Here is a 25745-nt window from a genome sequence, read left to right as displayed (position 1 = left end):
TGCAAACACAGTGTTCTGTTCCCGTGGTGCTTCCCCCGAGCGCGCTCCCCAGTCGCGTGGCGGAGGCGGAGACTGAGGTGGCATGCTCTGTGCTCTTCGGCTCCTTGTTGTCCTGGGGATTCCGAAGACCATCACATTCCTTTCCTACAACCGTGTTCTCCTCCCACTCTAAGCCTTTTTTCACTGGGATTAGTCTCATAAGTTTGAAATTTAACTTTTGACGCCTGCACTTCTAAAAATGTTTTATGCAAGCGTTCCTGATTATAACTTTGTAAATAGAAGTTATGTCCTGTTACATAAGTGTAGTATGCTGAGTTAAACTTCTGCCCTTTTCCCACAACGTTCCTTAGTCTTTTTAATCAGATTGATATTATACAGGAGGGGTTCTTAAAAACCTTTAAAATGTATTTTTAGATTTAGATTGTTTTTGAGATGTTAGTTAACATAAAAAATGTTTTAATGTGTTTGTTTTTAAAGGAGTCCTTAAAATCAGCCACTAGACATTACAAATGTTAGTGTGTGTTAGTAGCAGTGAGAATGGTGACGCAGAGTATTGCGGCCTGTTAGTGTGTTATGGTTTGTGCTCAGAGGGCAGGCCGCCCCAGCTCGTGCTGTGCGGCCCCCCCTTGCCCAGGCGTGCTCCCCAGGCGGCCTGCTGCGGGAGCAGGCCGTGTGCGGTGTTCGTGCAGATGTTTTCCAGATGGTGCGTTATCTTCAGTTTACAGCTTTTTTCTTTTTGAAGAAAAATACTGAGTAATTATTTGCTAACTCTTACTTCGTTTCTCCCGTTTCTTTTTAGGCTTCTCTACAGTTTAGCCTTTAACGCCAGGTTTCTGAGACATCTCTGGTTCCTCATATCTTCTATGACAACACGGATGATCACAGGGTATGTGTTACCCAGACTTACAGATTGAGCTTAAAGACATGGAAAGTGGCAACCTGATAAAAAGTACTGTAAGAAGGTATTCTGAAGTACTGCTATTCTTAGCTTGTTTTATATGAGAAGAAAAATTCTAAATGGTCTCAGTTTCCCAAAATGAAAAAAATTAATGCCTAACTTACAGTTGTTTACCTGTATTTGTTATTCAGAGTGTGGCTTTATCTGAGGGTAAATTTGTTTTAAAAATCCTAGTATTTTTGAAAACCAGAATCTGGACAGTTCTTTGCTCCATGTGACTTCAGTGGTTTTGATAGTGAAAATACAGATTTGAAGCAAATTTCACACCATTATGAACAGGTAAAATACTGTGGAAGTTTGCTTTTAAACCTTTTTATTGACATGATTTGACTTTCTATGAGTCATTACACGACTTGAAGGCTGGAGTCTTTGCCGTATATGTCCTCATTGACTGTGTGATGCGTGGGGAGTGTAATACTCACGTAAACACCCTTCCAGTCAGCGGCTTAGCCCGTTCCCACGCTGGCGCCTGCTGTGCAGAGGTCCCAGCTGACCCGTCTGCACTGCGTGTGAAGAGTGTGGCTCGGTTGTGAGTGCGCTTGCACGAGGTGCTGACTGCGCGGGCGGGGACGGCGGTCCCTGCCCGCCTGCGAGCTGTGAGCCAGCCGGTCCTGCACAGGAAAGCACTTCTCGGATTTAGGGCCAGAGTTGGGAAGGAAGAGTGTCTACCTACTTTTTTAAAAAAATTCTTTTGGGACAAGAAGTAAAAAGAAAGGCTGTTTGGTGGGTGAACTTGGGGTGTCCAGAATGTGAGTGCTCCCGCGCCTACCGTCCGACCTGGTCGGCGGTGCGCTCCCTGTGCCGGACTTGCGGGGCCTGGAGCGTGTTCGTCTGGTGCGTAGAGAGGACGGCGGTCCTGTTCCAGTGCCTTCGGGGGCCTCCCAGTCACGCTGTGTGAGGGGCCACTGCTCTCACGACACAATGAAGGGCGTTACTTTGCGTTACTTTCATGTTTTTTCTTCTAGTTTTAAGGCATCTTAAGTGACTGGAGGGAGTTTTTAACGCCCGTGTCGCAGCTGGTAAAGCTCTCGAGGGTTAAGCGGTTTGTCTTGTGTCGACAGTGAGCAGAGATGCGAGAGAAACCCAGCAGCACTTAACTGCTAGGAGTGTCTTTTGTATGCTTTCGCCTCTGAAGTGTCAGGTTTGTTGTTGCACTGCTGTTGTCGCTGTTTGGTGCATTTCAGCCACTTGGGGCTGTGCCGGCCTTGGCGTCCTGGGCGGCTGGTCTGGGGCGAAAGGAGCCTGGGGGTCGTGGGCACAGGGAGCTGCCGCTGGCCTCCGAGCGCCTCAGCCCAGCAGCAGGCACCCTGTCCCCGCGGCGCCTGGGGAGGGCCTGTCTGTCCATGGCGTTCGTCTCCTGCTGAGGAGACGGCGTCACGGAGTACGAGAGAGAAATGAGGTAGTACTAATTACATTAAATTATTATACGTTGGTCAAGTTATTTTAAAAACTCGTTGTTTCTTAAATGCTCATTTGAGAATCAGTTTTTCACTTGTTTAATTTACTAAAATAAAGTCCCTCAAGAAACTTGCAGTGTACTAACGTGTCCCTAAAGTGTATCTCATCACATCTATTACTGGAATAAAGTTTAGGTGAAATGCCTGACTCTTATGAAAATGGCATTGTTTAACTTGAGAAGAGTTTCACAGCAGGGCTTCCACAGCTGGGACCCTGGGCTTCAGTGAGTGGAAGGGTCCTCGGAGAAGCCTGTTGAAGTTTCCTTGTCCGACCTGGAGGCGGGGGTTCAGGGCTGCGGCCTCACAGGCCGCGCAGGGTTGGGATGCAGGCGGGGGTGAAGGGACACCGGGCGGCTGGTCTGTGTGTCTGTGACATCCCTGCACTAGCGCCCAGCAGGGGCGCTCGCCCCTTCCTGGCTTGCACAGTGAGGCCAGCCCCACGTCCACCCCTGGCTGTGGCTCAGCAGAACCGTGTTGCGTGTGCGCTGCCCGTTTCTCTTCACATCAGCCCAGTGGCGAATACTCCTCGGTCCCCTTAGACCTGCGCAAGGCCAGAGCACATGCACTGGACGCTGCTTTGGAAGAAGGGATGCTCCGTCAGTTGGGGGCGGGGGAGTTGCCAGGCCAGCGTGGAAGCCTCAGTTCTGAGGGTGTGTCCAGAGGCCAGGGCTCTTCTGAGGTCCTGTTGACACTCGTGATCCAGCCGACTCTCCGGGTTAGGAGCTGATGTCTTTTCCTTTCCATTACAGTCAGTTATGAACTTTTTATTTGCACGTAAGACTTTGAGAGTGGCCTGTTTTCAGAGGAATATTTGAATCAGTGTTTGTGGCAGAAAGAGCAGTCAGCGGAGTGTCAGGGGACACGTTTCATCTGCGTCCCGGCTGGATGAGACCGCGGCACACAGCTGCCTCCCCTCCCCTCACACCTCCTCTCCTTAAAGTGAAAATGATCAGCTCCCTCTGCTTCCCTCACGGGGGCTAAAGAGAACAAACAAGCCGGTGTTGCAGGGGCGCCCTCATCTTTTCTTAGGGGACCAGTGTTAGGGTTCCGCGCCTGCTGGTACATATGTGCGTGAATGGTGGTGGTGATCTTAAATGCAAGGATCCTTGGTAGGGATCACAGCTGAGAGTGGCTTTGTTGCTTTTCTCGATTCAGGAAGTACTTCCTCCACGTTGCAGCTGGGTGGCTCAGCCTGCACCATGTTCCGCTGAACGGTATTTATCGGTAGCATCTGTTGTGTAGGCACTTCGGCATTTAATGGCAAGGGAACTAAAAGATACAAACCATTATTTTTACTAGTATCAGCAAAAGAGGTGACAGTAATCTTTTCTCCTCTGCACGTCAGCAGAACTTGTACTGTGTGGACAGCCCAGAGCGAGGCCTGGTGGGGAGGGACTCGGGAGAGAGAAGAGGGTCCGGTCCCGCCGCACACAGCCGTTTTCCGTCAGCCTTGCCTTGGCGGTGAGGGAGGGAGCTGTGCCTTGTCCCTTCGCGCGCACCCTCACTGCGTTTTTATTTTGTCAGCGGAGCGGTCCACGCCGAGGGCTGTGACTGTGTGAAGGGAAAGGGCGTGCTGACGGTGCCAAGGCCAACGGCCAGTATTTCTGCCCAGAGTGCAGGCTGCTCAGCCGGGTCTCTTGTCTCAGTGCTGCCCCCTGAACTTGCTCCTTGGAGACCCCGAAGCTCCAGGGGGCTCCTCCAGGCTCACCACAGCCCCTCGAGGACAGGCCCCTGTGCCAGGCCGTCCCCTGCTGCGCTGTCTCCTGGGGCCTTTGGCGGTGGTGGGCATCCCCTTGATGATTTGTGCTCCTGACACCTGGCCACGGCCGCCTCACCCGTAGCTGTGGGGTTGTGGGATCAGATGCTTGAGGCGCGGCCCCCGTGGGGGGAGACAAGCGCGCTCCTGCCCGTGTGGGCGCTCTTCTCGTGTAGGGAGAGCTCACAGGCGAACCTCTGAGCTGAGTGCTCAGTGAGGGAGGGGCCGCATCCAGCCAGAGGACGGGGAGCGGATCTCGGTGGGAGAGTTGCCTCAGCGGCTCGCCGCCCCTGAGGGGTGAGCGGAGCTCCGGAGACTGCTCCCTTCAGAGCCGCTCTGGGCGGCAGGGTGACGGGAACAGAAACGGGGCCCGGGCCCGAGACGGGAGACCGCGCTGCAGGCTTCCAGTCTGGGTTCAGTATTAGCTGTTTTGGATGTTTCTAAATGCAAGTAGCTGGATACATTTTTCACGAGACCAGGACCATCTGCCTTTGTTAAGTATGTGAAGGGGGGGCCAGTTTTCAACATGCAAGTCAAGTGTGTCTCTAAGAGTGGACTTACTCCTGGAACTCTGTCTTCTAGTGGCCGCGGGGCCGCTGGTGCCCCCTCGGTCACTGAGCTTAATGCCGTGAGGACAGCAGCAGGGACCTTAGTAAAGAGAGAGAGATGCTGGTGTCCGAGTCTTTAGCTCACGTTACATATTAACCTGTGTTGGTAGGATGCCTCTGCCTGCCCTGTGAGCTGTGTGATTGCGAACGTAAATGTTATTTTCCCTGATCATGTCTGTCTGATGTCATGTCTTAATTTGCCCCTCAGCTTATTGTTGTTTTTTTTTCTTTTTTTCCCCAATTCAAGGTCTATGGTTCCACTGCTCCAGGTGATATCAAGGGGCTCTCCAATGTCTTTTGAAGATTCTAGTAGAATCATCCCCCTCTTTTACCTTTTCAGCTCCTTGTTTAGTCATTCACTGATTTCCATCCATGACAATGAGTTCTTCGGTGACCCCATGGAAGGTAAGGATTTTGTTGCTGACCTGTCCATTTTCATAGATGATAGAAAAGTTTTAAGCCTTTTGAGTCTTTTGATATGTGTTAAGAAATGAAAGAAAAAAAACATGCTAGAAGCTGGATTCCATCTTCAGTTGTAGGTCAGAGGCCGTCGTCAATGATGCCTTTCACTTTAGAAGAGCTGGTAATACTGTCTCGATGCCTTCGAGACGCCTGCTTAGGGATCATCAAGCTGGCGTACCCGGAGACAAAGCCAGAGGTTCGGGAAGAGTATGTCACGGCGTTTCGCAGCGTTGGGGTCACTACGAGCTCGGAGATGCAGCGGTGCATGCAGATGGAGCAGAAGCGGTGGATTCAGCTGTTTAAGGTAGACAGCGTGTGCATTTTTGGTTTACTGAGGTCAAATAATGTACAACTTTTTTTTGACTTGGTTCCTTTTAGAAGAACAGAAATACAGGTTTGTTCAGGCATAATTTTTAGTTCACAAAACTTTTAAATTAAGAAAAGTCATTTTCATTTTACGTTTGCCTCCATTTAAAGCCTAGTTTTTGTTAGCGGTATCTTCTCTAAATTGCCCAAGTACTTCAAGTGAGAAGGTGATGTAGAAATAAAAAAATTTTAAAAATACTTTTATTTTTCACTGAAAGATCTCATACTAATTTAATTTTTTAATCTTTAAAGAGATTAATTAATAAATATCAAATAAGGTCATTAATTTAATGCAAGGTGAATATAAATTATTTCAAAATATCTTCGTTTTTAGCCGTGCAGAAAGAGAAGTTATGAGTTGCCGTGGCTGGAATGATGGCAAGAGCCCACCACCACTGAGACTGTAGCTGTTGGGGTAGAAAAAAGAAAAGAGAAAGGGTGCTTGACTTCCCATGAAATTTCTGCAGCAAACACATCTAGTCAGCTAAAACTGCTCATTAAAGGGGTGAGAGCAGAAGAAATGCATTTTCCAAATTGAATGCTAGATTTACAGTCCGTTTAATACCGGCGACCTCTCGCACACTAATGTTCAGTTCGAGTCATCAGCTGTCCCTTTAGGTCTTTCATCACTGCTTTTGTCAAGCTATCTATTTAATTGAAAGAAGTTAATTGAATGAAAATGATCAACTAAGCTTGTATTAATATTGCTAATGGAACTTTCTTCTTGGCCACGTTTGGAGAGAGATGTCAAGCCAGACTTTAGGAAAGGCCCATTAATGCTTGCACTCAGCCTGATGGGCTAATTAAGGACCCTTACTCATCCTGCGAGCGCAAGGCAGTCCCTCTCCAGCCCATTCTGCCTGGTTTTACAACACATTTCACTTATGAGCACGAGCGTCAGTAGTGGTGAGAGTAACTGATAATGTTTTGATTGCACTGAATACAGTACTAATGCACCACTGAATTTATAATGTGTGCAGATTGATGTAATATATGTTTGCACAATTTATTTTAATTGCCTGTCTCTCTGTTTCTGGGTAAACTTTTACGGTCACACGTTGAGCCCTTAATATATCCTTGCTTAAAGACGGACACTTTTGCAACCTTTCTAAGTTAAAAATAAGCTGTATCACCCATTTAAAACTTACAATTCTTATGTAAGCTTTTCCTGGATATGGGTATTAATGGTAGCATATGTGTTTTTCTTTTAAGTATTTAATTAAACTCTGGGATCATTGTTAATAAGACTTTCCATTATGTGTGATACCAGGTTTGTGTACAGTGTCAGATAATTTCGCTATTTTATAGCACCTGTTCAGACTTTCATAATTTTCATATGACAGGCTTATCTTTAGGACCCAGAAATCTCTGAAGTTAATAATGCTGTGTAAGGTGTTTTCCCCTGGTCCTAGTTTATTTTGCTTAAGCATTAAATGGAATTTTGTACTGAATTTTTTCCTGTGCCTCAAAATGCCTCATTGCTACTTTATTAAGGGTTGAGGGGTTTTGTTTTTGTTTTAAGGATGAGTTAGTAACTAAAATGAAATTTCACTTTTTTGGAACAGGATTGTTTTAGATTTGAAACTGAGTTGTTACGAAGATCTTCTGAGTTTAGGACAGAATTGTTTGAGGACAGTTTTTTGAACAGGATTCTTGTTCTTTGAGAAAGGTTTTTTTTTACTGCCTGCTCTTGAGCTGAGTCCTCAAAACAAAACAAATCAAGGCACAGTCTTTGAAAGGATTCAACTGCTATTAATTTTTCTTCTAAGAAAAAATTATCTTTGGTATGAAATAAGAAGAATTTGCCCTCAGTGGCTGCTGTGTCTCCAGCAGCACTTGGAGGGTCTCACACGTGCTCGCTCGTTTCCTGCAGTAATTCTGGGCGTGAGACGCTGTGCTCACCCCCGTGGCACAGGTGAGGCCCCACGGCTGGCGGGCGACAGAGCCAGCATGTGAACTCAGCTGCTCCTCTCCATTGCCCCTCTGGAGGGTACCAGCATAGCATTTCAGCACTTTCTGTGTATCCCAGTGTCAAATTTGAGTTGAAGAATTCAAGGTAAAATCACGCAAAGAAAGTACTAGCATTTTGCCCGTGATTTCCTGCCCTCAGTTGACGTTGACAGAGGTGCATGTGATGAGACCTGATGCCTTCGGCCACCAGCCATTTCCATCTTTCAGCCTCCTGGTGGTCCTCTCGAACTAATTTCTGAGAGAGGCTCTGGTGGCTGGTCGCACAACATAGACTTTTAAGTGGATAGAGCTATCTTTCTTTGTCACTGTAAGAATTGAGGTCAGTTTCTAAGCCCCGCATTGACACTGCTAAAACAGTTTATGCATTTATCAAATTTATAAACTCCTCTTGAAGTGTAATTTATAGCTGTAATTGCTTTAGCCCCGCGAGGAGACGGGAGTTCCTGTGTGAGTTGCCTTTGTGCGCAGCTGCCAATCTGCAGTGGGGTCACACCCCGGGGTGGGGAAGGTGTGCTGGGGGCTGGAGGGAGACCCTTCCTCGTCTGCGCACATCTCTGCACAGAGAGGGCGGACTATGAGGGACCTTCGCTTTCCTGGTGGTTGACTTGTGTTTTTCAGTTTCAAAAAGACTCTTTAAAAAGGTGAAAAATGGAAACAAGAGCAGCGCCCCAGCTGTCATGGTAACGTGCCCCACTACCCACCAGGTCGCCCAAGTCAGGCCGACCAGGCTCCCTTCGGAAGTGGCCAAGCTGTGCCAAGTCCTTTTCCATCTTGGAAGGTTTTTGTTGGTTTTGGTCTGACTCCTAAATCAAATGCATACTTTAAGAAATAGTTTTGTGGTGTTTTAGATGTGCTGGAGAATACTGTTAACTTTAAAACTATACAGTTTTAACAGGTAGTGACTAAGGGCTGTGTCACACTGTGTTAACCATGGACAGACACCTCTGTCTTTTATAGGCAAGGGCGCTGTCACTGGCAGTGACTTCAGCACCCGCGTCGTGTGTCCCGGAAGCACTGGCTCCTCCCTGTGCTGGGGGCCAGAAGTGCAGTCGGGCAGAGTCCGTGTTCTTTGAATGTCTCTATGTAGTGGAGAAGACAGGCTTCCAGCTGACTGAGCTAAGGCAGAGCTGGGGGGCAGATGGGTGGCGAGCATGGCTGCTGAGACCATCCCGCACCCCCGCTTCACGGCAGGGCGGCGGCGCTCTGGCCTTTCACGGGATGCTCGTCTTAGACCTGGTGCCTTGCTGGTTCACTTGTGTTTCATTTCTGTGTGTGTGCTTCACTGTGAAATCAAAATCGAAACGAGTTATTTTATGTGTATTCACCGCACTTCCAGGTGCCCATAATTTATGTGCTATGTCCCGTGCTTTGTTTTGAAGTTCTCAAATAATTATCCAAGATGTTTGATTTTACCTACAGGATTTTACGTGTCAGATTTAAGATAAGAAGAAATTATTATTTTATATACATAATGTCATTTAGTCTCACAGTTGCCTTTCAGAGTTTGAACTGTATGTACTTTTTCTTGGTTGCAGTTGTGTAACTGAATACCAGGGGTTTCCTTTAAGAAGTGCCGTGGTCGAGTCGCCATCATCTGTGTTGTTGTCAGTAATACATAGATACATGTGTTACCTGCTGTAATAATATACGTAACGTTTAGTAAGACTGTTTCCCTGAGGTTGCTAGTCAGGTCCTCTTGTGGCCATCATAGCCGCGAGCTGTCAGACAGACAACAGTCTTGTGAAGTAGGCGTGTTAATTGAGCACCTTTAGCTTGGGCAGTTGTCACATGGGGTTTTTATGAGTAGTCTGTGTTTCTGAGCCATCATCTGCTTGATCTTTTTAACACTGAGGTTAAGGGGACCTGTTTACAGATGTCACCTATTTTTAAATTCAGTGATGAATAATCGAGCATGCGTAACAATTTTGTGCATTTCTGAGTACTTGCTTAAATAATTTTTAGTTTTTGAGTGTTTGATCTACAGTTTGGATCTAGCATGGAACATGGCATGGGAGACAAGGGTTAAATGCATCATGTAAATGATGCGACTGTATTTGTCACTGGTAAAGTCTGCTAGAACTGTGCGTTGAGCGAGGTGCATCTGGTTACTCCAGGGTCTGCCTGTTCGCATTTTTAAGTTTTATGTCTTAACACTCTGGTTCTCAAGCTTCCCTGTGTCTCAGGATGTCCCGGTTGCAGGGTACAGTTGCTGTTGGTGGCGCCCCATGTAGGCATCTGTCAGCAGGAGGGTCTAATGTGCAGCTGGGATTAAGACCCACAGATGTTTGGAACCTCTGATCTCAGTTTGCAGAACCGCACCGGCCATGACTTGGGGCCTGTGTAGTCTAAAGCTCTGTCCGTCTTTCCGTTCTGGGGCAGTCGTCTTTGGTAGGCAGATATATGCCAGGAAATTGCACAAAATTAACTGAAAGAAAACCTCTTTTGATCTCAACGCCGGATGTCTATTGATCCAGTATTAAATTGCTACTCCAGTTTTTCTGACCTTTGACAATCCTTCGTCAATTTGTGTGGTTTTTTATTGGTTACTTCTTAAGCTTTGCTTTTTCAGTAGCAATTGAGTTTGTGATACTGAAAGTGAATGTAGAGAAAAGGAGCATGTTTAAAGGTGTTTTGAAATCACAAAAGGGATCCAGTTAAATTTCCATGGTTTCTTACAACTTGTATTTTTCTCCAAAACTTAGAAGATAAATCATTGAAATGAAGGAGAGAAGTGTTCTTACTTGAATTTAAAATACTTGAATTTAAAATTTGACGTTTTAAGTGTTTGGGGAGTTCATCCAGGGCTAGTGTTGCCAGATTTAGCACACAAAATAGGTGCCATCCAGTCGGATTTGGTTTTCAGGTAAATAACAAATGTGTTTTAGATGTAAGTATGTCCTGGGCAGTATTTTGGATACATTTATACTTTCGAAAAAGCCATATTTGGGACATACTTACAGTTTGAATAAAGCAATACTTGGGACATACTTACACTAAAAGATTGACTTGATGTTTATCTGAAGTTCAGATTCACCTAGGAGTCCTGGACTTTCTCTGGCAGGCCTGTCGGGGGCTCACCTTCAAGTTTTGTCTCCCGTCAACTGTGACTGGTTAGGATGCGCTTTTCCCCAGTGACTTCTGCCATCCCCCCCGCCCCGAGTCTTCTCAGCCCAGATCTCTCTTGTTCCTTCTCCTTCTTCCTTCCTTCCTCCCTCCCCTTCCTCCCCCTGCCTCTCTTTCTTTCCTTAATTTTTGGAAAAGATCAGTGACACCAGGATAGGACATTTTTATAAATGGTTTATTGCTTCCTTTTTCATACTTAGAATGAAAATATGAAAGGGGTTGCCCTATACTGAAACTTCATAATGCTTAACTTCACCAGAATTGAAAAGAAGAATGTACTTTGTTCCATCAGTTGCCTCTTAGATAGTTTAGTGACATTTGTGACCTAGAGAAAGTAGACGTCCTCAGAAATGGGGTTTGGACAGTAGTATCAGGAAGTGGGCAGCCCTCATCCTGCCTTTCACGTGAACTTGAGCACGTTGCTCCTCCTTGGAGCCGAGTCTGGTGGAGGCGATGCATGGGGGGTGACGCACAAAGGCCCTGAGTGGAAGAGGACAGCTCACACACATGCACGAATGCTGCTCAGAGTCGAGTCTTTGTCTGCACTCGTGGTGTGTTATGAGTAGATTTCAGCACAATAGCCATTAAATCTGAATTTATTTAAAATACCAGTGTAATTGGTTATGTAAATGGAAAGAGAAGACATAATGTTCTTCATACCAAAAGACTGCGCCTGTCTCCGCTGCTGGAAGAGCACCTGTTGAGTGTCTGTGGTGTGCTCTGTGTGACCACGGCAGCACACACCCTGTAACTCACTGAGATTTTGTCTTTGGAGGAGCAAAGCTGAGAGACTTCCAGGAATTAAGTGCGTTAGGTCAATGACCATGCTTTGTTTATGACCAGCAGTTAACCAGATAGAACCAAAAGCTAGGCTTTTCTCAGCTGCACGTAAAATCAGTTATCATAAAACATGGTGTGTGTGTAACCGAACCCCTGGGCAGCCACAGCAGAATCCAGAGTCAGGGATAATAAACTCTGAATTCACCCTGACGACTTACCTGGGCTAATTTCTGCTGATTCCAGAGGGTATTTTAGCGCAGTGTTACAAGAGGCATTAAAGCACCACAAGGCAGGCACCACGGCTCAGCTGGTAGAACACACGCACCAGTTTCAGGCTGTGCTCTGGATCTAGAGCGGCTTTTACTCCCGTAGTTTTGTCTACTGGCCAAACTGCCCAGGTGTTCCTTTTCTGTCTGTGAACATGTCTTCCCAGTGGGGTTCATGTTGTAGTGGCCTGAGATGCCAGCCGAGGACCCGTTCTCACCCACTTTCGTTGGACACACGGTGAAATTTATTTATCCAAATTATATTTTATCTAATTAAAGGCAATGTGTACACAAGCCTGATGGCTTTTTCCGAAAACATCATCATAGTTTTTAAACTACATGGCAGCTGTGTGATCCAATCCTGGTTGTAAAGGTTTGAAGTTGGATTTACAACTTTGTATTGATTTATCGTTGTTTATTACAAAACACGTTTCTATTTAACGTACAGCTTCATCTTTTAAAAATAGACAGTTGCTGTTTGATCTCTTTAATTATCCATCACAGAGTTTACAGTTCTTTGCTGACCCCAAGGCAGCCGTCAGGCCCCTCCTAGGCATCCCGGGGGCTGGCGGGCTCTGCTCACGGGCGCCTCCTGCAGGGGGGGCTCATGCCCGCCGGGAGGAAGCGCGGAAGGGCTGAGCCGTGGGGGTGCGGGGGGGGAGTCTGGGTAGGCCAGGACATCTGGGAAACCTCACGGAGGGAGTTAGGCCAAGTCTCGTGGAAGCGTGGTGGGAAGTAGACCTAACTTCAGAGGCTTGTGTGAGAGGAGTCCCGAGACTGGCTTTCTCTTTGGAAGATGTGAGGTGTTCCCAGGACGTGGCTCTCACCCTGGTGTCCTTGACGGTGGCTTTCAGAGAAGTAAGACACGTGTTTGACCTTAGGGGAAGTGCTGTGCTCGAGCTAATGCATTTCCAGATTTGAGTTTTAAACCTACGTCCCTTGTAGTTTTTTAAAAAATCAGGTCTTGCACATATTTGTGTTAATTTTTCTCTGTTGGTAAATAGCCAGCCACTCTGTATGAAAGACTTAGCTCTTCTGGTGGCGGAATGAGATGCTCTTCTGTAAACCGGGCCGGTGGCATCTGGCCGGTTCTTAACCGTGGAAGCCCGCGTGCCCTCCGGCATGTCGGTGAGGAGCTGCGCGGGCCTCACTCCCGCTGCTGCTGCTGCGCCCTGGCCGCCCGAGCTTGTATGTAACATGGTCCTGTGTTTCCTCTTCAGGTCATCACCAACCTGGTGAAGATGCTGAAGTCCAGAGACACAAGGAGAAGTTTCTGTCCTCCAAATCACTGGCTGTCAGAACAAGAAGACATTAAAGCAGATAAGGTGCTACTGAAAGATCTCTCAAGTATTTTTCATTAAATGTTTTTTTCAGCTTTTCACTTGCGAGGGAGAAAAATAAATCCTTTAAAGTTGTTTATTACTTAGCATGCACCTAAAGAGTAGTAGTAAACTTCTGCATGAGCAGCTCGTGGCCCATGATAGGTGTATGCGGCATCACTGGCCAGCGTGTGTGTCCTGCATTTGTTATTAACCCTCATTTCCCTTTTAACCGCGAAGTGTATTGAAGCCTAATAGTTCTGGGTGGAGTTAAAAAAAAATTGCCTTTATTGTTATTATCAGTATATATTTAGTGCTTAAAAGAAATGGAACTTGTGATTTTTCTAAAGGCATAGAGACAGATTGAGTATTATTAAGATCTAGGTCTAAAGTAGATTTAATAGTATAATCTGTTTGAAAATAAATTAAAACAACATTAACAAAGGACATGAGGGGTTTCATTTTTGTCTGTCAGAAAAAGGCAGGACAGGATTGATCTCAGAATCTCGAGGGTGGGGCGGAGAGCCGGGTAGGGAAGAAGCCAGGTTACAGGAATGTTCAAAGAGAACAAGGGTGTCGTAGGGCAGGTTCAGCAGCTTTGCTTTGTCCACGTGAAAGGTTGCATCTTCAAGGTCGCACGTGGCTCTGGTTCTGCCCACTGACCAGGCTGAGAAGCCGCGACAGTCCCTGTAGCGGGGAGACCTCCTGGGCCCGCCGTGGGGTTTCTCAGCATTTCCCGCCAGAGAGAAAGAGTCCTTGGCACAGTGGTGGGTTGTAGGCCTGGGGGAGAGCTACCCGAGATGGGTGTGGGTTGTTCTGTCACCAGGGAGCCAGGGACCGTGGGAGGCCGTGTGAGGCCTGGAGCTGCCAGAGGGGGTGGGAGGGAGCATCAGCAAGGCAGGCGCAGAGGACGGAGTAGCCTGTGTGTGTGCATTTGCGAGTTTATGAAACGGATGCTGAGAAGAAGCATGCCAGCAGCCGTTCGTGTAGGACGCACCCGAGTTTTCAGTACTGGTTTGCAAAGAGAAGTGCCACACGCCAGCCTGCCCCTCCTGTGTGATCTGTACTTGGGCCAGCCAAGGAGTCGATGCTGTGAGGCCCTTCTCGATGTAGACCCAGCTGACGATGCACAAAGAAGGCCTTTCTGGACTGCAGTCACGCCATCCTACAGGCCCCAGCGCCGGCAGCCATGTCGGCCGTGCCGCGCAGGTGTCCCCACACAGGCCCCGGGAGGCGGCAGGTCTGTGCTGCGGCAGGTCTGTGCTGCTGCTGTGCGCCAGGAAGTTTTGCTCCAGAAAAGTACCAGCTGACTGAGCAGTGTGTCTGGTGGCATAATCGACTGCTACTTTGCCACAAGTTCTTGATCTCAGCGCTGAACTGTGGAAACAGCGCACAGGCCTGGAGCAGCCGAACCACATGTGCCTCTTGAGGGAAGAACACCGTCCACCTCTGAAGTGTTTCTGCAAAACCAAACCTGAGTGTGGTGAAACCTCCAGCTGTAACCGCAAGTTTATAGGAATTGGAGGGCCTGGAAGGACATGTTGACACTGTGAGATGCAATTAGCAAGATCCAGATGATGAGAGAGATTACAGGACAGATGTTTCTGCCTCTCCACCGACAGTTACGGGGCGGAAGGGACCTGACAGAGTAAAGCAACTTACGAGATAGCATGTGATACCAGCCTTATCTGGATGCTCAGTGTGTTTTTAATTTTGAGAAAGTGAAATTTTTTCTTTTTTTTACCGAAGTACAGTCCGTTTACAGTGTGTTAGTTTCTGGTGTCAGCATAACGCTTCAGGATGTTTTAGTTGTACATGCACACACACACACACACACACTCCTTTTCAGATTCTTTTCCATTATAGGCTGTTACGAGGTGCTGACTGTAGTTCCCTGTGCTGCACAGCAGGCCCTTGCTGTTGATGCATTTCATACGTAGGAGTTAGTATCTCCAAATCCCAGACTCCCAGTTTATCCCTCCACCTCCTTTCCCACCCCCCACCCCCGGTAACCGTAGGTTTGTTTTTTATGTCTGAGTCTGTTTCTGTTTTGTAAAAAAGTTCATTTGTGTCATTTTTTTAGATTCCACATGTGAGTGATAGCATACAGTATTTTTCTGAGAAAGTAAATATTTGGTAACAGTAAGAAATTGTCAGTCCTTTAAGGGTAACGTAAGCAAGGGTAGGATCCGTACAGCAGCTGCATGATGATGATGTGCTTGCTGTGTCCAGACGCTGTCAGTCACCGAACAGAACAAGGAGAGGTTTCCTTGGGGCGTATTTGGGAAAAGTGATTACAGAGTAAGAGCGCGACAGGGCAGCGGCACAGAGAGGAAGTGTGAAGAGGTCTCCTGTGAAGAGCCCGAGTCAGAGCAGGGGGCCTAACTGAGCGTGAAGCACCGACTCGGTGTGACCGAGGTGTGCTAGAGGTTTGTGCTGGAGCCTACGGCAGTGCTGACTGGCTGTCTGGTCCCCACAGGTCACCCAGCTCTACGTGCCGGCGTCTAGAAACGCGTGGCGGTTCCGGCGAATGGGGAGGATCGGCCCCCTGCGGTCCACCCTGGATGGTGAGTCCCCGGGGCCCCGCACATCTCCCTCCGCTCAGGTGCGTCACGGTGTAGCTCACGTACCGAAGCGTCGCTCTTCGGTCTGCTCTGCTGTGCGTTCTGAGCACGATCAGCCAGGCAGAGTCGTTTCATCACTCCAGGAGCTGCCTCGTGCCTTGGTAGCCAGCCCCTTGCCCCGCCGTTGGCAACCACAGATTAGTAGTGGTGTCCCTGCATACAGTTTGACCTCCTGAAGAATGAGTGTCTCAAATTGAACGTAGCCTGGTGGGTCTGGAAGGGAGAGCGCCCGGCTAACGGGGTCTGAAACTGTGTTGCAGTGGGCTTGGAGTCCCCGCCGCTGTCTGTGTCCGAGGAGAGGCAGCTCGCCATCCTAACAGAGCTGCCCTTCGTGGTCCCGTTTGAAGAACGAGTAAAGGTATGGAATCTGGTTTCTTTGCGCATTGATCTCGTGTGTTTTGTGGTTATTTATAGCATCTCAGTTTTAAAAACTAACACCAGTGGGAAGAATCTCTAAAGTGTCCTGGGTACCTATCTGATTACGTAATTTAGATTTTTCTCGTTGGCCATGGTTTGTCAACCTGTGATCCAGCCAAACAGCTCTTTGTACAGACCTGAAATACTTTTTCCTTGTTTGTGACTAAAGGCCTGTTACACTGTCGTTTCTGTGTAAGGTCCTTTCTGTCCAGTAAACTTTGTGTTTTTGAAAATGCAGATTTTTTTGAAGATAGTCCCCTGTACAATATGTTGTTAAGTTATTTATCACAAATGTTACCTTATTAAAAAAATTAAGAAATGGATGGCTATCTTAATTTTTTGTGTAATTATTTTTCTTAATGGCAGTTCAACTGTTACTTTATTTTTGGTGGGGGGGTAATTAGGTTTATTTACTTATTTATTTATTTCTGGTGGGGGCACTGGGGATGGAGCCCAGGACCTCGTGCATGCTAGGCCCATGCTCTACCCGAGCTGTACCTTCCCCACCACATAATGATTTCTGACTGATGTACAGAACTTTGTTTACATGTATCTGTTTCCAAATTTAAAATGTTTCTTTTGTATTCACCAACTTACCTAGCAAATTTCGAAAAACTACTGCACTTCTGTACTTAGGTGATGGCTTCAAGATGGTGTTTTTAGGGCTGCCCACTCTTCACAGGGTGAGCATAAGAATAAATTCCCTTTAAAGCTGTTGGCGTTGCTTCATTGAAACACGTGCGCGCTCACGCTCCTGCACACGTGCCGCTGCCTGGTTCCTGGGCGCCCTCTGCTGGCCTCTCAGTGCCGGGTGGGATCACTTGACTTTGTCGCTACTCCTGCTAAGGCTAATAGACAGCTCTACAGAGCTGCTCTTCCTCCACCACCGGGATCTCTGCAGAAAAGAAAATACTGAAATACACCACAGCGTGGGGTTTTAGCAGTGAGCTGTCAAGGAGGAAAAGGGAGCGCTACTACAAATAGATACAGATTACACGTTTACTGGGATTGATTCGTTGGCCTTTAAAATTTGTTTCAGAGTTCATGGAGATACAAAAGCTGATTTATTTAGCAGTTTTTCCTTTTGGTTGCTTATGTTTTAACAAGAAGTCCGTTGCTTCAAGTATAACCTTACAATCTCCCCTCTGTTAGATCTTTCAGAGGTTGATTTATGCAGACAAGCAAGATGTTCAAGGAGATGGTCCATTTCTGGATGGAATTAATGTCACAATAAGAAGAAATTATATTTATGAAGACGCTTATGACAAACTTTCCCCAGAGAATGGTATACATAATTCTTTCTGTGTGTGTACATACGTGTGGCAGGGGGGCTGGGGGATTATAGAAAAAGGTAATCATAGAACATGCGTGCTCATTACCTTGTTCTGTGATGACTTTGTACACCTGAAGTGTAGTGGGTCAGATTTGGGAGTTGTCTGTTATCAAATAACATTTCTAAGATTGACAAATAATTATTGCAACAGAAGTTCTTCAAATACTGACTTTTTTTTTTAAGGCAAGAAACTTCCTGCCTCCACCTATTTATCTCTAAAATTTAGTTGACAACCTGTAATTCTAAAAATGTCAGTGGACAATCATTTACAGGCTATGTTTTGTATATAACAATTGATTTATGTAAATACCAAACTGTAAGCAAATTAAATACACTGCAGTAAACACCGCTGCAATCCAGACTTCTCTGTAAAAACGTAAGTGTGCCTCAGTGGCAGTGCTGCCAGATACACGAGTTCATTGTGACCAGAACCCGGACAGCACTTAGAGGCCAGCAACATGCGCCCCATAACCTGGCGTCCACGATGCTGCATTCAGTCAGTGCAGGAATTAAGCACGAAAGTTTGGCCGGCTCTGGACTGCAGCTTTGGGAGCCGGTGGGGGTTGTCAAATGTGAGGTAACAGTTGCCTTCTTCTTCTGGGGAGCAGTTGACTTTCTTCTCGGGGAGCAAAACCTCTGATGGCGAATCCTTCTTTTCTTCTTAGAGAAAGAACTAGTGTTGTCGCACTGCGGGGCCAGCAGAGGAAGGCCAGCGTCTCTTGCTCCCTTGCCCTGTTCCACTTCTGTGTGTGAAGCTTTTGTTTGTAGTGTGGTTTAGTTTTGTCACTTAATCTGTGCCCTGGCCCCCCGAGTTGAGTGTCAGACTGAGGCTGACCACAGGCCCCGAGCTCCTCACTGCACAGGTTACTCTTGCCGAGAGTACCACGTTTTCACAATTTTTGTACGACTGAGGCAGAAATCAGGTATTCTGACTCCTCGTCTGACGTATTTTTGTGGTAAAAGAGTCCCCTCCCCCCTTTGGGACCTGCAGCTGCTCCTGTATCTGTTACACTGGTTGCGTGTTGGGTTCTGTGTTACCGCGTTAGTGGTTTCCATGTCCCTCTCTCACTCCAGCAGAGGGCCTGTCTGGGACGGCTCCTGGGCTTCAGGCCACACAGCTGGCACTCCATAGATGTTTGTTGAATTTGTACTGAACCTGGGGAAAAATCAAGAGATACAACTGTTTATGATGATAAGTTTGCAAATGATTGGCAGTTGTGTTCAGAGAGGAGCTGAGATGTGGTTGATGCTGGAGGCTTCACGAGAGGTAGGACTTGAGCCAGGATGTAGGAGAGAGGGGCCGGTCTTCCCGGCGAGATGACCACCCAGGGCATGGACGTTCCTGGCAGAACCGGCTCTGGCGCTGGAGCGCGTCTGTGACCTCTTCAGCCCAAGTGAGGATATGTGCTTCTCAGCGGTTTTCGGTTAACTTTTAAAGCTTCCATGTTGATTGCTTAAGACGTTACTGCTCAGTTACAGCAAGCCCCGAGTTTCCTAATGAATCCTTAAGCTTAAAAATTGTCCAAAAGTTGGTCATACTCCAACTCTCTAGTTGTGCATGCTGATAATTGCATTGGATTTAAAGGGTTTGGAAAAATCTCGTAATATTTATTTTACAGTGCCATAAATCTTTACAAATGGTCTCTGATTCGGGCCTTGTAAGAATTTTTCAACCATAACTGTGTTAAAATTGTTTGGTATTCTGGTATGCAAATTGTAAAATTAAATGTCATTTCAGAATGTTTCATTTACTTGTGAAAAGTTGATTTGACGTGCTTTGTTGGCCGATCATTTGCATGTGCTCGGTCAGTATGATTATTCCATGTGTCCCTTAGTTGTTAAAACAAACCCAGTCTTCACGGGTACTGTTTGTCTCCTCTCATCTGAGAAGAGTTTTCTCAAGTGTGAGTTTAGCCCCATTGGACGAGTGAGCTGACCCAGTGGAGCTCAGGGATATTCAGTGCCCTCTTTCTGCAGTGGGTGCCAAGCATGCCGGTGACACGGGTGCTGGCGCAGTGGCGCCTGAGCACGCTGGTCCCATCGAGCTGCCACACTGCAGCCTTCTGCCCGGTCTGAGCGCGGTGTGGACGTCTGTTCCTCCTGGTGGAGAGGGTGGGGAAGTGCACGGGTTTGCTCTCGGGTGCTGTGAGGGTTATGGAGATGGTGCGTCCCGGTGAGCTCCAGCGCCCTGCGTGACCCAGGGGTGGGGAGGGGCTGCACTGGAGCCAGCTCAGGGCTGCCCGTGGTCAGTCCCTGGGAGCCTCTCGTGTCCCTGCTTCTGTGTGTCGCTTGCTTTTGCTTCGTTTTGTTTAATGGGCAGGATTTGTTACATCATTTTTCTGAAGAAGGAATGATAACAGGGCAAAATCAAAGTACAGTCGATCCTTGAACAACAAACAGCACAGTGGATGGGTCCACTTATGCGGATTTTTTTCCATAAACATATTGGCAAATTTTTTTGAGATTTGTGACAGTTTCAGAAAACTTGCAGGTAAATCATGTAGCCTAGAAATATTCAAAAAAAATTAAGAACCAGGTGTGTCGTAGGTGCATCAAATACAGGTAGGAGCTAGTCTGTTTCACCGTTCATTGCCATGAAATATGCACAGATCTGTTACAAGAAGTCAGAATTTATCAGAACTTAGACAAACACAGAGCACGGCACCATTCACAGTTAAGAGGGACGTAAACACAGGGAAAGGTGCCCTGTGGAGTCACCACAGATGGAAGTCAGTGTCACCTGCAAACCTGCTCTGGAGATGTGGCGCCGAGCTAGGTGGTGTGAGGACCTGCCTGAGGCAACATGACGCTGGTCGCCTCCACCTGAGCCACTCGTCTTTCCGGTAAATCCAGTAAAAAGCGACCTCGAGGTTCTGGCGAATTCCTCGTTTTGTCGGACGGTGCCAGGAACCTTCGGAGCACTCCCGGCGCGACAGGAGCACGGGGACTTGTCTGGCCTGTCCCACAGCTGCCGCTGTTGCAAGACGGATGAATCTGGCGTAAGGACCAGCGTGGGGGGAAAAGGAAACTTGTGAAGCTGTTGCTGCAGACACGAGAGCTTTGTAATTGCGAAATACCTTTTTATCTTGTGTTGAAAAGGCAGCGTTTCTGTGGGTGCAGGCTTGCTGTGAGAGAGGTGTCCCTACGGACTCGAATACGATCTGAGAAAAAGTGAAATCCTCAGACATGGCAACTTTTTTTCTTTCATCGTGCTTTCATTAATTCTCCAGATGTTTAATTTCCAATAACATTGATGTAATCGAAAATATAGTAAGAAATTGTGATGTATTTTCCCATAATGTACTATTTTAAGTTCACATATTTTATTTATATAAAAGCCAGAAATGTTTCAGTTAATTTACTTTTTCTAAAGAATTTTCAAACTCCAAAAATACACCCATACGCTGTGTTAGAGATTTACGTTCTCTAACGCACTTTCCAACTTGCTTTCCCTCGTTGGCCGTAAAAAGCACAAGCCATCTAATAACTGTGCTGCTTCAAAACTGCCCGGAATTTCTGGGGGAGCTTTGGAGTTGTCGGGAGAGCCCTGACATTTATTTCTGGTCTGTTCAGAATAGTGTGTCACACGCTGCTTTGTATTTTATGTGACAGCTTAAAGCAGAAGGAAGGTGACGGAAAGAAAGCTGGAGAATTTAATGCCAGCAAAGGCTGTTTTGGTAACTTTAGAAAGAAGTTTGGTTTCAGTTGTCAGGATGACAGACCAGAGGCAGCCCAGCAAGAGGCCGCAGGTGAGTTCCCAGATGCCGCCAAGAAAATCGTCGAGGAGAAAGGACATTGGCCTGCACAGGCTTCTAATGCAGACGGAAGTGCCCTATCCTGGGAGAAAAGGCCACAAAGGACGTGGGTTAGTGCGGAAGAGAAGCAGCTTGCACCAGCACGTGAGGCGGGACGGGACAGCTAGCCACTGTTGGTTGTGGGTGTAGCTGGGGGTGTGGTCAGGCTGCCCTCTTCTGCAGAGCTGCTGGCCCCTAGTCTTGAAGGGCAGGAGAAACCCCAGCTGCCGGTCCTGCGGCCGGACAACACCAAGGCCTGGACCACCAGAGCCTTCCTCTGTACCGGTTCCGTCCTTGCCTTGTTCCTGCAGGCAGGAAGTACCTTGTTGGTAAGGGACGGACTTTTAAAGTCCCTTTGGTGTTGGGCAGTGCCCCTGGTCTCCCAGAGCCCCGCGAGTCCGACACCGAAGGTGTCAGAGTGGTCTGTCTCCCCGAGCACAGTGTCTCTGTTCAGCCCCCGAATGGGGGTCGGAGCTCTACAGAAAGGGTGGCAGCATGGTGGAGGGGACTCTGACGGAGAGAGCACCGTGAGAGTCCGAAAGGGTCCCGCCACTGAGGACGCCATCGTTGTTCTAAAAAAACAGGAAAGCTGGCAAGCCCAAAACAGTGAATTCCTGCTGGAGAAAACTGTCCAGGTGTGGCTTTGCAGGATTCAAGACAGAGTCCATCAAGGAAGTCATTAAAGAGACTGTGGATATGGCAGGAAAGGTAGGGTGAGGGGCTCCAAAATACGGATCTTGTTGAAATTCAAGAGCTGATAGACCCCACACCAGACTTAACTGAAGGTGACCTGAAGAAGATGGGCGCTTTCACAACCGGTGAGGAAGGAGACGTCGAAGGCTCAGCGCCAGGACGTAGCCTGGCATTGGACGGCCTAGCCAGGGTTCTCGTCACGCAAGGATCAAGAAGATTATGCACCACGTTTGACTTCCTCTATGACGCAGGCCCCGTGTGATACACGGGCTCTGACACTGAGGCAGACGGTGGGAGAAGGGCTGGCGCTGCGCAGAAACTGTTTCAGAGAAAACGCAAGAAAGGCGGACAGAAGTTAGGACGTACTTCCATGAAGTGACACCACGGGTACCTGCCTCCCTTCCCCTCGTCCGTCTCCTTGCCCCGCAGCCCCGCTCAGTGTGCACGAGGGCCACCAGCACGGAGACCTTTGTGACGGTCCTCGTCCACTTCTGAGTAGGAAATAGCCGTCAGGCCGTACTGTTGAAACTTACCTGCCGTGCGGGTGCGAGGGTCTTGGCGTGCAAGTCCGCTGACTGTAGGGGGCATTTCTGTTCCTGCTCCCTCACCTGAGCACTCTGTGTGTAGACCGTTGTGTGGAAGACGCGTCCTGAAGCGCATGGCCCGCCCCTGCACAAGGACGGCGTGAGTGGCGGTGACCAAAGCCCGCCATGTGCTGGTTTTCCTGCTCGTCTGTAACTCTGCTTTCAGAGAGCTGCAGCATCATGCGGGAGGCCTCTCTTGTAGCTGGAGAAACTGTACCAGCTAACGGACACAGGCAAGCGGCTTAAACCTGTAACAGTTACCAGCGCTGCCTTGTGAGTCTGAATTCGGGCGCTCCTGCCTGCCGTCCAGCTCTTATCCCGCTGGACTCGTTCCGGGTGTATGAGCCAGGCTCCTGGGAGCAGTCGTACTCCTGGTGCTTCGTGATCAGTGCGTGAGTCCTTATACCTGTGAACGGATGCACTCTTCTTTTCACGTTATCTTTTCATCTTTGATGTCGAATGTCTGGTGACACACGGAGCAGCTGCAGTGCTCTGTGTCGTGTAAGACAGTGCTGATGCGGGTCCTGACAGCAGGCCGTCCATCCTGAACACACACACGTGGTGGAAGCTTGTGGTGATGAACCCAGCACAGTACTTCTCTCCCTTATTTTCTTAGCAACGTTTTCTTTTCTCCAGCTTTGCTGTAGAAATAACAGGACACAACACACCATACAAAAACATGCTGCTTGGCTGTCGTGTGTCGGTGAGGCTCTGGCCAGTGGGCCGTTAGTGCTCACGTTTGGGGGGTCAGAGGTTGCATGTGAGCTTTCAGCTGTGCGTGGGCCCCTCACCCCCAGGTTGGTCAAGGGTCAGCTGTAGTACTTGACTTAGGTTCCCCTCCGCCAGAGCCTTACTGTGTAAGTAGACACTTCTAGTTCATCTTTTGAATCAGGAAGTGGCAAGATGCCCGGACGACTAGATTTGATTCTGAAAATGCTGTGCTTTGTGTATTGCTGTTCACAGAAATGGGCTTCCAGGGACGGCTGAACCCCAGTTCTAGCCGTAGTTGAGGGGGTGGCTTCTGTGAACGGCCGTGGAGTCTCTGAGATGCAGACGCCCCGCCCCCCCCTCTCCCCCCCCCCGCAGGGGTATCAGGGCTGCATTTGAATGAGAGGGTTTGCGGGCTTTGATTGAGCGTTTCCCACTTAAAAATGTTTACACTTAGAATTTTCAAAATCTGATGCTGTATTAAGTGCTGGCATTCAGTTTGAGAAATAATTACATTTGACAAATAAATGCTTGTATTTCATTCTTAAAACTGACTGTTAGGAGGATATACGTAAAGATAAATGCTCAACTGTATTTTTGTGTTACATCCATGATTATCTGCTTAGAATTCTTTCTGCATTTTACCTAGGCCTTGAGATGGAACATTTTGTGATCATGTTGATCAAAAGAGGTGCAAATAACCTATGTGTGGGATTTAATCATCAGTGAATATTACGTTCTTCATCTAGTATAGTTAAACTTTAAAAATAAAGGTACGCTTTAGTAGAAAAGCGCTGTAGCTAATACATACCCGTTTGAAAGTTGTAGAGGTGCCCGTTGCCATATGAACTGTGTGTCTTCAGGTAATAACCCAGCCCTCCCTGTCCTTGGCGTTCTCCCTGAAGAATGGGGGTGTCCTAGCCCCCTGGGCCACAGGGTCAGCTGTTGCCCGCTGTGACCGCGTGGTGGAACGTCCCCTCCCCCGCCCCGTGACCTGAGGAGCGCGGGCACTGGCGCGGCAGGGCTGGGGTGCTGCTGCAGGAGCACTCTGCTTGCCCCCTTCCAGCCTGTTCTCTAGAGGCTGCTGTCCCTGGGGTGCCTTCAAGGTGGCAGCAGCCCAGACCTGGGTGCGGGCCCACCCCCTGGGCCCTGCTGCCCCTCTTCCTGCATGCAGAGCACCTGAAGGACATTGGTAGGATTGGTGAAGGGCAGCCAGTTACTTTGCCAGACCCCACCTGGTGTCCCTGGGGCCTGTGTCCTGCTTGCGCAGGGCCGCCCTTACGAGGACCTCTCACTGTCAGGCAGACTGGAGCAGCTTTGCAGCTTTTTTTTTTTTTTTTTAATCCTTGTGACACAGTATATAACCAACCCCTCCCCCCCATTTTCCAGCCAAATATCATTGTAAGTGATGGTGTAGATTCTGGCATCCTCACTCCCTGCACCATTTGCTTCTTTCAGAAGGTCTCTGTAATGTTAGTCTCACTGACGTCTTCTTTTTGCCTTTCTTGGTCATTTTTGTTTCAGTATTATCCTTAAGTCCGTAACTCCACTCCCTTCCTCTCCTAGTATTTTAGTTTGTTGTGTCCTTTAGCAGATGTGGGGTAACTTTATTTTCTTCTAAACACACCTTCCTCCCCTCCCCCACCAGCTCCGTCCTTGATGTCGTCACATGAGGGGACTTCTGTCTCCCGTCTCCTCAGTGTGGGCTCTGAGGGAAGTGCTGGTCAGTTTATCTCATTGTCTCTTGTTAATGTCTTTGGTTTTTTTAAGTCTTGCATTGAAATATTTTTAATATCCTTGCTTCTCGTCCCTGTCTTTCTATGATACCAGCTTATTTTATTGCTTTTTAAAAAGATATTTTCTCCTTGCCCATCCCCCCCCCTTTTTTTTTAACAGAACCTGATCTGAAAAAGCGGATTCGTGTGCATTTACTCAACGCGCACGGCCTGGACGAAGCTGGCATTGACGGCGGTGGCATTTTCAGAGAGTTCCTAAATGAACTGCTGAAGTCAGGGTTTAACCCCAACCAGGGGTTCTTTAAGACTACTAACGAAGGGCTCCTGTACCCCAGCCCGGCCGCTCAGATGCTCGTGGGAGGCTCCTTCGCCAGACATTACTACTTCCTGGGCAGGATGCTTGGAAAGGTAAAGTGCACGTGGCGTACAAGCTGGTCTCGGGCCCCAGACGCACCCAGTAGCTACACTGCATCAGCGTACATTACACACGTGCAGAAGTTGCTGGAGCTCAGGAAGCAGGAAGCGTGGTGCGGAGCGCTGTCTGCGCAGGTCTGCGGTGGCCGCCTGCTGCGTGGGCATGGGTGCTGCAAGCACTTGAAGTCTTTGCGCAGCGGCTCTTGTTGGTAGTCAGCGCTAAAAGCGATTCTTTTAACGTTCTGTAAAGTCTTCAAAGCCCTGTGAGGTGGGAGAGCGCAGTCACCCAGCATGGGTTAAGTGTGCTGCCTGTTGCATGCAGCTTCTGTGAAAACTGGCCACTCGGGGATGATGTGATGGTGATGCTGTAGTGCCT

General features: G+C 48.1%; 1 protein-coding gene across 5 annotated transcripts in view; it reads left to right on the top strand.

The window, feature by feature from the left end:
• UBE3C (ubiquitin protein ligase E3C) overlaps positions 1–25745 on the top strand; it is a 99925-nt gene that overhangs the window by 43791 nt on the left and 30389 nt on the right. For 3 of the 5 annotated variants that reach the window (XM_074366643.1, XM_074366640.1, XM_010962966.3), the window contains exons 11-18: positions 800–886; positions 5027–5184; positions 5313–5545; positions 12968–13072; positions 15546–15633; positions 15951–16048; positions 17260–17392; positions 25116–25363. In XM_074366643.1, the coding sequence (XP_074222744.1) occupies positions 800–886; positions 5027–5184; positions 5313–5545; positions 12968–13072; positions 15546–15633; positions 15951–16048; positions 17260–17392; positions 25116–25363 (1150 nt within the window). The remainder of the gene's footprint in view (positions 1–799; positions 887–5026; positions 5185–5312; positions 5546–12967; positions 13073–15545; positions 15634–15950; positions 16049–17259; positions 17393–25115; positions 25364–25745) is intronic. The other 2 variants (XM_074366642.1, XM_074366641.1) reach the window with 2 other exon arrangements.

Source organism: Camelus bactrianus, chromosome 7 (genome assembly GCF_048773025.1).
Source record: "Camelus bactrianus isolate YW-2024 breed Bactrian camel chromosome 7, ASM4877302v1, whole genome shotgun sequence".
Classification (NCBI taxonomy): domain Eukaryota; kingdom Metazoa; phylum Chordata; class Mammalia; order Artiodactyla; family Camelidae; genus Camelus; species Camelus bactrianus.
Note: the sequence above shows the minus strand (reverse complement) of the source record. Positions and strands in the feature narration are given on the sequence as shown.